This window comes from Gossypium hirsutum, chromosome A09, assembly GCF_007990345.1.
Source record: "Gossypium hirsutum isolate 1008001.06 chromosome A09, Gossypium_hirsutum_v2.1, whole genome shotgun sequence".
Taxonomy (NCBI): Eukaryota; Viridiplantae; Streptophyta; class Magnoliopsida; order Malvales; family Malvaceae; genus Gossypium; species Gossypium hirsutum.
Window position 1 is genome coordinate 4,484,768 of NC_053432.1, and position 13,201 is coordinate 4,497,968.

Here is a 13,201-nt window from a genome sequence, read left to right on the forward strand (position 1 = left end):
TGGAGTCTTTTTTTCAATGGCAACGGATGGGGATCTATTGATCAAAAAACATGCAGTAGAGGCTGCTTCGGCCCAAAACAACTTTGAAAGTTGGCATTTGAAAACATACATCGAACCTTCTCTATGATCGTTCTGTTCATTCGTTCTGCAATGCCATTTTGCTGTGGAGTATGGCGAACTGTCAAGTGTCTCACGATCCCTTCTGACTTGCACAATCTATTAAACTCATCAGAATAGAACTCTAAGCCATTGTCTGTACGGAGGTATTTTATTTGTTTTTCAGTCTGTTTTTCAATCATAATTTTCCAAGACTTAAATGTGGAAAACACATTACTTTTCTGCTTCAAGAAGAACGCCCAAACTTTTCTGGAAAAATCATCAATAAAGGTTAGCATATAATTAGCTCCACCTCTCAAAGGCACTCTGGATGGCCCCCACAGATCAGAATGAATATACTTCAATGTTCCCTTTGTTTTATGGATTCCTCTGGTGAATTGAACTCTTTTTTGCTTCCCCAAAACATAATGCTCAGAGAAATTCAGTTTGCAAATTCCTTGCCCATCAAGAAGTCCTCTTTTGCTCAATTCTGCCATGCCATCTCACTCATATGCCCTAGGCGCATATGCCAAAGTTTAGTAATATCATCATCTGACAAGGAAGAAGAAGCGACAGCTGCATCACCAGTAACAGTAGAACCCTGCAAAACATATAACTTGGCAGTCTTTCTTTGCCCTTTCATCACAACAAGGGAACCTTTGGAGATCTTTAAAACCCCACTTTCTGCTATGTATCTGTACCCTTTTGAATCAAGAGTACTCAATGAAATTAAATTTCTTTTCAATTCTGGAACATGTCGTACATCACTAAGTGTTCTAACAACTCCATCAAACATCTTAACTTTAATTGTTCCAACACCTGCGATTTTACATGAAGCATTATTTCTCATTAAAACAACACCTTCAGACACTGTTTTGTAAGTTGTAAACCAATCCCGATTAGGACTCATGTGGAAGGTACAGCCTGAATCAAGTATCCACTCCTCGCTTACTTTAAAATCATTGACAGAAGAAACTAGAATTTCACCATCGTTGTACTCTTCTACAACATCAGCTTCACCGGAATTTTCTGGTTGTTTTCCCTTTTGATTTGTAGCCTCCCTTTTAATCTTGTTCTGTAGCTTATAGCACTCAGATTTAATGTGCCCTTTCTTCTTGCAGAAGTTACAAGTTTTACCTCTATTTGAAGACTTTGATCTACCCTTAGATTTACTACGAGGATTCCATTTCTGTGTCTTACCACGATCATCATCAGCATACCGATCTTATCTCTCACGAAAAATGAGACCCTCTTCCTAAGAGTCGGGTTTAACCATGTAATGGCCTAAATTCAAGGTTATCGGAACAATGGTTTCATAACCATAGATCCGATTTAAAGAGAAATTTATTTCAATATTTTTGCTTGAAAATTGATATGATAGGAAAATCATATGAAAATATTGATAGAAAAATTTTACCAATTTAGTGATTAGATAGAAAAAGAAATTATTGAAGAAATTGGGTAAAAACAAGGTATCGAGACCTCTATCTCGTAAAATCAAGTCAAAAATAATTTTATAAATATTTATGAAATGTTATTAATGTGGTATTAAAATTTCGTTAGGAAATTTTAATGTTTGGGTAGTCAATTAAATGAAAAGGACTAAATTGTAATAGGTGTAAAAGTTACTAGAATGATTAAATAGCTTAAAATTCTAACGGGAAAGGATTTAAAAGGAAATTAGACCCAAAATTTATTTGGGCTGGACTGCAAGGGTATGAAATCAGCAGAAAAATTGATAAATTAAGGGTAAAATTGGAACATTGCAAAATTAACTAAATAAAACTAGGACTAAATAGGAAATATCTAGATTTCTCTTCATTTCTCTTCAATTCCAGCAGCTAAAAATGCCATAGAAGGGTTCTATAAGCTGGTATTTCATAATTTTTGCACCAAGTGAGTTAATCCTTGCATTTTTCTTGTAATTTTTGTGTTTCTAAGACTTTTACAACTAGGTCCTACTGTTAAATTCATTAGTATTTGATTTCATGGATGAAATTGAAAGTCACCATGGTTGAGTGCTGTAAGTTTATGATGAAATAGAATGAAATTAAAGCTTTAATTTGTTTATGAGATGATTTTATTAGGCAATTTCAATGGAAATTGATTTTTAGGACCTAATTGTGAAAATGTTTGGAATTAAAGTCTATTGCTGAAATTCTGATTCCTAAAGGTTGTAAACTAGTTTAAGGTGATAGAATAAAATGTTAATTGAGAAAAATCAGCTCAATTGAGAGGCTAATTGAGTAGGGACGAAATTATCATTTATTAAAAGCTTAGGGGAAAAATGGTAATAAACAGCTTACACTAAAACAGTTTGGACAGCAGCAGTAGACTAACTTTGAAAAATCACCAAAAATTGTAGGAATCTAATTAGAAGATGAACAAAATATAGAATTAAAGCTTATTGAGTCTAGTTTCTTATAGTAGAAATATTGTAAGCAATAGGTTTGTAAATTTTGAGATATAATGAATTTTGTGAGATAAGGTCAGAATGAATTCGGGTTCCCCTGTTCTGACTTTGAAAAATTATAAAAAATTGAATAAAAATAATTAGGGATTTAAATTTATATGTATATAATTCTGAATGAGTCTATTTTTAATAGAAACAAACGAGAACATCATTTAAATTCTGTATAAAGAGATAATTTATTTTAGTGAAGAAGGGTCAGAACTGTTAGACAACAGAACAGGGGTGACTTTAAAGAATAAACTGTACTTATTGAATAAACCAAAAATTCTGAAAATTTTATGGTAAAAATATATATGAGTCTAGTTTCATGGAAAATTAACGGATCTTAATTTGGAATTCTGTAGCTCAAGTTATAAATAATTTAGTGACTATGACTCAAGTAGACAGCTTAGAATGAACTATAAATAATAGTTGAATTATAGAGAATGTTGCATATGAACATGAAATGTATTAAATTGATAATTAAATTTATTTATTTAGATCCGGAAGATTCAAATACGAAGCTAGATCGAGGAAAGGAAAAAGTTCGGGATTAGTGGATTTTTACTGTTTACAAACAAGTATTAAGGTAAGTTCGTGTAACTTGAATTATATTCTTAAATGCTTGAGATTGTATGTTATTTATGTGAAAATGATTTGAATGTTCATTGTATGAAAATTTATGAAACATTGATATATTTGATAAAATGGGAAGAAATCCCGGTTGAATGAAAGGAAAATTCGATGGATCTCTGAAAAGGAATTGACGGTAAAAAGGATCTAGCCCGGACGGGTGATCCTATCCTGATATAGCCCTCCCGAAGAATATGTGTAAAATGGATTTAGCCCGGACGGGTAATCCGAATTAGGGTCTGAATTTAGCCTGGGCTGGTAATTCAGATCTAAGCTCATTGGAATAATTATCGTTGTAGGGGATTTAGCCTGGACTGGTAATCCCGACAATACTCTATGAGTTTATATTGCAGGGGATTTAGCCTTGACTGGTAATCCCGCTGCAAGGTTAAGGTTCGCGGGAGTGTGCTCTCCGAAATGGATATGTGCGCACATGAATATGAATTGACGGACCCAGAATTGTATACTAAAAGTGTACCTCTGAAAATCCATCGAAATTCCGATAAATTCAACGGGATAAGTATAAAAAAATAACAAGGAAATGGAAATTATGATATTGATGAGCTCATCAATCATGGTATATATTATTGGTACATGGAAATTATTGTACTAACTTGAATGTTGAGTTTGTGCATATTAGGGTAATAATGCATTGAATGGATATATGGATGTTTATTGTATTGTATTGAAAATATTAGGTAAGTATAATTCTTGTTACATGAGCTTACTAAGCACAAAGTGCTTACCCCGTTTCCTTTTTCCCCGTTTTGTAGTGTTAAGAGCTTGGAGGTCGGATTTGGTCGGAGACACATCACACTGTCAACCTCAGGATTTCGGTATATAAAGAAACTTTATTTTAGAAATCAATGGCATGTATAACCTAACAAAGTAAATGTTAATGTGAAATGAATGTAAAGTTAGCCATTAGTATGGTTAACAAACCTGGTTTTGGAAATGTGATGACGTTATCTTATAAATATGCATGAATTTATCTTGAAAATATGTTGAATTGATTTGGTTGATGTGGATTGGTCTCGATTTAATATTGCAGGGAAGGTTAGATATTTATAAAGGGGCTATATTGAATATAAAAAAAAATAATTCGTAAACTCCGGTAATGCCTCGTACCCTATTCTGGTAATGAATACGGGTAGGGGTATTACAAACCACAAGATGCTTCATATTATCATACGAGGTTAAAGAATCATAAACCTTATCAACTGTGAGAGACTTGTGGCTATATAAAATCATGTCTCTAAAGGTTGAATAAGATAGGGGCAACGAACAAAGTAGAATTAACCCTAGATCTTCCTTATCATACTGAACCTCCATGGCCTCCAAGTTTGAGAGAATTTCTTTAAACACTGTTAAGTGTTCATGTACAGACGCACCTTCCTCCAAATGATGAGCATAAAGACGCTGCTTCATATGCAACTTGCTTGTTAGAGTTTTCGACATACATATTTGTTCTAGCCTCTTCCATAATGCAGCGGCAGTCTTCTCTTTCATCACATCCTGCAGAATTTCGTTGGACAAATGCAGATGTAATTGTGTTAACGCCTTTCGATCCTTACGCTTCTTCTCTTCATCTGTTAATGTCGAAGGCATCTTATCTATTCCTAGCAGGGCATCCTCCAGATCCATCTGCGCAAGACCTGCTTGCATTTTAATTTGCCACAACGCAAATCTGGTATTGCGATCCAATAGCGGAATTTCATACTTCAAAGAAGCCATTACCGTGATCGAGATGAATAACTTGGAAGCTCGGATACCAATTTGTGAAAAAAAATAAAAAATAAAAAACACACAGATTTTTACGTGAAAACCCTTTCGGGAAAAAATCACGGGCAGAGGAGAAGAAAACTCACTATGTCGAATTCGAATTTAATTACAAGAGGAATAGACTCTATTTATAGGCTTGTAAAGTAATATTCTAGTAAGACTGAAACACCTTATTCTAATAAATATCAAATATATGGAATTTAATAAGGTTTAAAAAACTTTATTCTAAAATAAAATAAAAGAAGTGTAATTCTATATGGATTCTTCTTTTATTTTATTTTACCGCTGTATTTTATTTAAATAAGGATTCGGGTCACTTAATTTTAACATCCAAAGACCATTCCAGTTCCTTGGTTGATGAGATGTCTAATCTTGTCCCCACGAGGTCAATCCAAGTAGCAGAAGCAATGACTATTCTTATTGTGTGTTGTCTTGCAAAGGAATAGGATTGGTTGCATTTCATCTTTTGACTCTGATTATCAGAATGTGATTATTCAACTAAATTCAGCATTATTACAATGTTATTTTTATTGGTTATATGATTATTGAGTGAATTTTTTTTATTTTAAAATTGCACACCAAAAAATATAATGAAAAATTGTAACAATATTAACAATTGAACCTAAATTTTTAAATTTGAAAAAGTAGAGACTAAGATTTCTGAAAATAAGAGTACAATGACTACATTTCAAATTTGAAAAAAGTAGAAAGACTTATAGCACACTTTAACCTTATAATAAAAGAAAATGTCACATTAGTGTTGTAATTCATCATATGATCAATAAAACCTTTGACTAAGTTAGTGTCACGAGCCAACAGGACACCAACTCGGTTAGAAAATTATGGGAATGTACTTTCGTAATAAAAATAAGTAATATTATTCAAAGATATTTTAAATTAATATTATTTGAGGTTATTTTTGTTTTTTCACTTAAAAAATCAAAGGAAATTATGGGAATGCCCTTCCGTAATAAAAATAAGTAGTGTTATTCGAGGATATTTTAGTCTTTTTACATAAAAAAAACTAATAAGCCTTTCTGTAATAAAAATAATTAATATTGTTTGAGGATATTTTAAAGTAATATTAGTGGATGGTATTTTAGTCTTTTCACTTTACAAAAAAAAACCAAATAAATTATGAGAATACCCTTCCATAATAAAAATTAATCTTTTCACTGTAAATAAATCAATAAAAATATGCATACGATGAGATTAGAACACATGTCAATTGCATTAGTAAAACCTTTAATTTAAAACTCAACTAAATATTTATTTTAATATTTTTATACATTTTAATTTTATTATGCACATTTTATTACCTTCTTCCATTCTTATTAATTAGTTTCAAACAATATGTTTCATTATTTATTGTCTGTTCTTTTGATTTCCTTTTTAATCTAATTTCTTAATTTTAATAATATACGAATTTTATGTGTTATTATACATTAATTTTAAATCATATGTTTAATTATTTATTGGATACTATTTTTAAAAATACATTTATATTTCTAATTTATGATTTACAAACACATACAAAGTGTTATAGGATTTCCGGTGTGTATTAAACACAAATAAAGAACTGTTTCAAATAAATTAACAGGTGAAACAAAAATATTGCTCGGACAAAAATGCAGTTCCAAATGTAGAAACTGGAATTCATCACAGAGGGATTAAATTCGTAAAAAATGAAAAATAAAAGAACCCTTTATAGAATTTGACCTAATGCATATTGTCGAAAGTAGAGGATATTTTTTGAAATTGGAACATAAATGTGGTTCTTTTAATTAAGTAATTCCATATCTGAAAAAAACAGACACGAAAAATAGTAGATTATCATCATCTACTCAAACTCCATTTATACTGCAGCTTAGCTTCAAAGACGACCCCAAAACAAAATTTTTATTTTATTTTTTACTCAAAAATTTCTGCAACTCATCTTAGTTCACAGTTAACCCAAAAAAAATGCAAGTTTTGGTCTGCAGCAATTCTTGCTCATTAAACCTTAATAGCAACAACGTTAAGAGTCACTTGCTCATTGGTCGTCGCGAACTCTTGTCTACTTTATGTTCCACTGGTTCCCATAAAGAAATCGTTTCTCACAAACCCATTTCCATTTTAAGGTTGGTTTTCGCATTTCCTTCACTATTTTCTGCTATTTTTTTTTTATACCCATTTAGCTTTCAAGTTCTCTTTGCTTGGTGAAATTAATAAATTTCAGTTTTTTACCCCTTCTAATTACTTTTTCTTTGTTTCAATTTAATTCGAGTGTGATTTGTTTTTCTAGTATTTGTAGGAGTATTTGTGCTTGTGTTTTAATGTGTATGCATGTATATTCATGTATGGATTTATGTACAGAAGCACCATTACAATGTGGTTTATGTATCAATGTAAGCATCCGTATATATGTGAATGTACATGAGTATGTGGTCATTTATGTGTGTGAGCATTTTCAGCTGTCACTGTATGTGGATACTCAATTACTCCTGTATGTAATACATGTTCATGTATATACTTAGCTATGAATATTGATCTGTTTTTTTCTTTTACTGAAAATCCAATGCTAAAGGCTAAGATTGGTAATTTGTATACTTGTCATTGCTGTTACAGAAATTGATTCCAACATACATTTTTATTTTGTGCTGTTTTTTTAGTTGTTCATTGTTTTAAATATTGCTTTATTGATGCTTTTAGGATGATTAGTGAACGAATGGCCGATTTTGGTGAGGTAATAATAGGAAAAAGTATACCCTTTGCGACAAGGAGGGTACTTCTTGCTGGTCTTTTTGCCTGTTGGACTTTTCATCCTTCAAGGTACTTATCAGGTGTGCACATTTCAGCTCCAATTTGCCGTTAGCTGCTTTAAGAACTTAATTCATATGAACCGCTTCTGTTGGCCGCTGAAATATTGAAATCTTCCCTGCTTTATTGATAATTTTGTTTAGCGAGTACATATCATTCAAAACTAAGCTTACTTATGTAAATGACTTGAAATCTGGTGCCACCTATTTTAATTTACTTTCATTAAAATTTGTAGCTGTAGTGAACTTGCAACCACTTTTAGGGTGTGCTTGGTTGAGTGGAAAAGTGGAGGATGGAAAGAGAAAGTGGAAAATTGGAAAAAGAAAAATGGGTGTGCTAGATAGGGAAGAAAAATGAAAAGAAAGAAAATACGAGAGATGAACTTCGTAGAGGGTTCTTTGGTAGAGAGAGGAACGGTTGCAACAAGCAATCAAAGTGTACCAAGAGAAGGTGGAGAGGAAGACTAGGGTAGAACCTATAATTCATCGAGCGTGGCGACAGTTGGTGGTTTGTAAAGTGCAGAAAAGGGAAGTGTGGCTGAGAATAAAATTGAGCGAAGGAATAAGTTGAGAAAGTTTTAAAGAGAGTTTTTGAGAGTCAACATGCCAAAAGTTCCATTTTCTCCCTCTCATTTTTCAACACTACCAAGTTATGAATGGAAAGAAAATTAGTTTTTTTCTTTTAATTTTTCTATCTTTCCTACCAAGCATACCAATGGAAAAAAATATACTTTTTCCATCTTTATATTTTTCTACTCCAATTTTCTTTTCATTCTACCAAGAAAAGCCTTATTGTTTGAAAAGGAGCCAAAAAAAGTAATAAATGGAAGTCATGCTGTTGGAAGGATGTGGTGTGAGTGGCCTTCAAGTTTAATGTTATTCCTTCCTTCTTGCTATCTCTGTTCTTTTAGCAATTTGCTTTTGATAACGGGATACATTGTGGATGTGCAGCTCAAGCATTGGGGGATCCCTCAGTGACAGTTGAAGATGTAACTCCTCCAGTTCTCCCTTCTGGAGTGCTCTTCCCTTCTGAGGTTCATTTTCAATGAATGATTTTGTTGTGCTCGCTTTGGAATTCAGTGATAGTTTGTAGTTCTGGGCTCTTCTGGAGTGGTAGTTACCATGTGTTAAATATATACATGTCATTTTGGCAGGAAAGAACCGTCCAACTCTTTGAAAAGAATACATATTCTGTTGTCAACATTTTTGATGTAACATTGCGCCCTCAACTTAATGTAACTGGTGCTGTTGAGGTATATTTCTGATTCTCTTATTCACTGAAGCATGCTTATGACAAAGATGGCTCATAATCTCCCCCTTGTTCTCTCTCATGCATAAGTATTTTGCCAAATTAACATAAAATGCCCTCTCGTTTATGAACTCATCCATGGGTGCTACATTATGTTTACTGGCAGATTCCCGAAGGAAACGGTTCGGGCGTTGTCTGGGATGAACAGGGACATATTGTGACAAATTATCATGGTAAGAGCTAATACATGAACACAAAGAACTGTATATTGATCAAGGACATCAACTGTTCCAGTAGACTATCTGTTTTCCGTAGCAATTATCTGCTTTGATGAGTGCTGATACACAATTATATAAGGAATCTCCTTTGTTTGAGAATCCTAGTTGATGCCTAACTGAAGCATCGACCTATGTAATGTTAATCTGTCATCAGTGTCAGTTATATCTGATTAAGATTCTTCCTTTACATTTTTATTCTTTTGTTTTCTTTTCCAGGTTAACCATTCTGTCTGCATGTTCAGTGATAGGTAATTCCCTCTCGAGGAATCCAAGTCCAGGGCAAGTTGTTGCACGAGTTAATATCCTAGCATCAGATGGGTGAGATTTTAGTGCCCTTAGCCTTTGCTGGTAAACTGAGCTGTAATATCTCGTATTAACTTTTTGACTGCTCCAGCTGAATCTCTCTAACTGTTTAACTGCTGTTTGGAAGGGTGCAAAAGAATTTTGAGGGGAAGTTGATTGGTGCAGATCGCAGTAAAGACCTTGCTGTTTTAAAGGTATATTTTCTTTTTACCTTCCTTTAAAGTACTGTCTATACTGCCTTGATGATTGGTCCGATTTGCAAGCTACACCAATATATCTACCTTTTTGATAGACATCGCCTTCAAACTTAAAACTCATCATCAACAGTCTAGACAGGTAGACCATTGATTTTGGTTTAATAGAATTTATATTACACCAAACTAATTAAAAAAATGACTTATGAACCATTTTTTTACACATATATAAGCTGAGCTCACATAGTTGCTCTTCAATTTAAGAACTAGTATACTCTTGCAAGGGAAGGTATGTTGATCTATTCTATATCCAAGCTTCAGTTGTTTACTGATGAGTGTTTAATGGCATATAGCTTGATTAAATTATCCTTCCAGTCAATGCTGTTGTTGTAGTGCATTATGTTAATTCGACTCTTCATTTTTCTTAAAGTATTCATATCCAATGCATACCCAGACATAGATATGGGGATATGATCTTTGATCTTTCAAAGACTCTCCAACTACAAGAAAATCTTAAAAAGAAAAATAAGGAAAATTGAACGTACTTGTGTCTGATACAGGCCCATATCTGACACTCAAACCCAAGTGCAAGTAACATAGACTGTGCATATACTTTATAATATGCTAGTTTGCTGAAAGATTATGAGCAACTGATGCTGATCTCAACATTGCTAGGTAGAAGCCTCTGAAGATTTGTTGAGGCCAATTAAGGTTGGGCAGTCTTCTTACCTAAGAGTAGGACAACAATGTTTGGCAATTGGAAATCCATTTGGTTTTGATCATACCCTCACTGTTGGAGTCATTAGTGGATTGAATAGAGACATTTTTAGTCAAACTGGAGTGACGATCGGGGGTGGAATTCAAACAGATGCAGCCATCAATCCGGGAAACAGGTTCTCCAAATGATTTGTCTAATCTTCTGTATCTGTCTCGAAACTTTAAAGTTAATGTCTTTGAACAAGTTTTTTACTGCTGCTACTTCTTGGCTTTCTTTGTTTGTTGTAGTGGAGGTCCTCTGTTAGATTCGAAAGGGAATCTGATTGGAATTAATACGGCTATATTCACACAGACAGGTTATTTTACTCTTTTTGCCGTAATCTTAAACAAAAGATTTTTCTATATTGATGAGAAGATATTTCAGAGTTAGATTTTTGGCCAAAGAATAATAATAGTTATGAGAGCTAACAGCTTCCTATGTAATGCCTTCTTATGTTTGCTCTGACATTTCATTTTTCATGAAGTACCAGTGTCCGGCACTTGTGTTTAACATGTATCCAGACAGTGCTCTGGGGATGATGATCGTCCAAATATATGGAAAAACTTTTAACAAATTTAACATACCTGTGTCAGACATATATCCATACTGTCACACCTGAGTCCAAGTAAAATAGATGCATTCTGATTTCGTTATTTGCATTTCAGGTACATCAGCTGGTGTAGGATTTGCTATCCCGTCGTCCACTGTGCTCAAGATTGTACCTCAGCTGATCAAATTTGGCAAAGTAAGTTTCATTACTGGTAAAATTCTTGGTCTCCTCTTTTTTCTGATCTGTGCTAATCCCATTTCACCTTGCCTCAATAAAGGCCTTTTACTTTTCATCTTCTCTGCATTTTAACAATCACTCAACTTGTAATTCTGCAATATTTGGGGCTAAATGATGGTTGTTATAAGAGTTTGGCAGATGAACAATTTTAGCATATTGTTACCCTGAATGAACTAGCTTTAGTTCTTCAAATCTCATTGTTGGTCCACTTTCAGGCCGTTCGACCAGGTTTGAACATCGAAATTGCTCCCGACCTGATTGCTAATCAACTTAATGTTCGAAAAGGGGCCCTTATCCTTCAGGTATTCCCAATTTAGTTCCAACTTTTAAAGGTGCACCCATATGTTCAGCCACTTTGAGATTTTATACTGTTTATAGGATGTTGCTTGTAGAATATTTACAAGTTTCTTACATTTAGAACACGTTTCTTAGGTTCCCAGTAACGGTTTAGCAGCCAAGGCAGGGCTACTCCCGACCACCAGGGGTTTTGCTGGTAATCTTATACTTGGGGATATCATTCTTGCAGTTGACAACAAACTGGTGAGTTTTCTCTCAAGGTTTCACCCTTCTAGTTATCTCGATTAAACATGGTTCTTGTAAATTAAATCATGAATTGAGCTAAAATTTTGTTTTGTTAAAAGTGAGATAGTGTTCTAGCTCAAATCATTTGGCTTCTTGTTTTTGTTCTTCCATGTAGATATTTGATATCAAGTTCATCGTTCTTGATGGCTTTGAATAAAATGCTTTCTGCATTGAACGATTCAATGCTCTTATTAACATGACATTCATATTTTAAAACACTTGTCTCATCATCAGGTTAAAAACAAAGCAGAGTTAAACAAAGCATTGGATGAATACAATGTGGGGGATAAGGTAATGTTAAAGATCCAAAGGGGCAGTGAGAATATGGAGCTGCAAGTGATTTTGGAAGAAGTAAGTTCATAATAGGGTCCTCAAATTCATCTATTAGGGTTATTAAGATGTGCAAAAATCCCATGATGAATCTTGAAACTATTACAGTTTGCCCATTTTCCATATTTTATGAAAGATAATATACTTGTGAAAATATATAGCAAGAGGTACTCACATATTACCAGTTCACGTCTTTCATTGTGTTTTCCATGTTTATGGTTAGCAATATTATTTTGAAATTAAAGTAAACTGCCCATTAGCTATGCTAGAGATAACCTCAGACTTATTTAACTTCATGAAATCAAGCTCATTGTGGTCTAGCTTGGAACTTCAAAATCATCTCAACAAAGATGTGTGGAGTAGTCTCATCTCACCAGGAACATGATAAGTTGGTTTGGAAATTTGCAAAACCCAGCCATTTAGTCTCTCCAATCTTATACTACTTATACCACTAAAAAAAGGCAATTAGTCAAGCATCCATCGGTAGAAGTATCACAAAATCCTCCTAGAATCTGCAAATTATCTCTGTACATTAGATGAGTGAGTGAGCAAAATAATTCATTCATTAAAATTTGATGTTTTATATACAAGGTATAACAACAAATTTAGTCTTCAACTTTTACATATTTATTCAATTTGACTTCTACTCTTTCATGGAAAATAAATTAGAAATTTTTGAAATTAATAACGTTAAAAGGCCAAAAAGGCTCTAGTAACAAATTAAAAAAATTCAATTAAATCATTTTAAAATTTAATAATTATTAAAAAGTCAAAAAATATAAACAACATTGACTCAATAAAAGAGTGGAGGTCAATTTAAAAAAAAACGTTATAACTATTAGATTTTAATGGGTCAATATTGTTGTCTTTTAATAAAAATATTTATAATTTTAAAATTTTTATAACTTATAATTTTAAAATTTTTATAACTTCTTTTATAAACTTTATGATTTTTAATAA

At 33.0% G+C, this 13,201-nt stretch overlaps 1 protein-coding gene across 1 annotated transcript; it reads left to right on the forward strand.

Annotated features, from left to right (window-relative positions):
* Positions 1 to 6,739: 6,739 nt before the first annotated feature.
* LOC107888602 (protease Do-like 8, chloroplastic) lies at positions 6,740 to 12,397 on the forward strand. The gene is made up of 13 exons (XM_016812767.2): positions 6,740 to 7,083; positions 7,655 to 7,785; positions 8,713 to 8,795; positions 8,916 to 9,014; positions 9,177 to 9,243; positions 9,531 to 9,606; positions 9,719 to 9,785; positions 10,461 to 10,678; positions 10,791 to 10,858; positions 11,208 to 11,287; positions 11,545 to 11,631; positions 11,762 to 11,869; positions 12,146 to 12,397. The coding sequence occupies exons 1-13, from the start codon at positions 6,926 to 6,928 to the stop codon at positions 12,272 to 12,274; spliced, it is 1,371 nt and encodes a 456-aa protein (XP_016668256.1). The 5' UTR covers positions 6,740 to 6,925; the 3' UTR covers positions 12,275 to 12,397.
* The last annotated feature ends 804 nt before the right edge of the window (positions 12,398 to 13,201 follow it).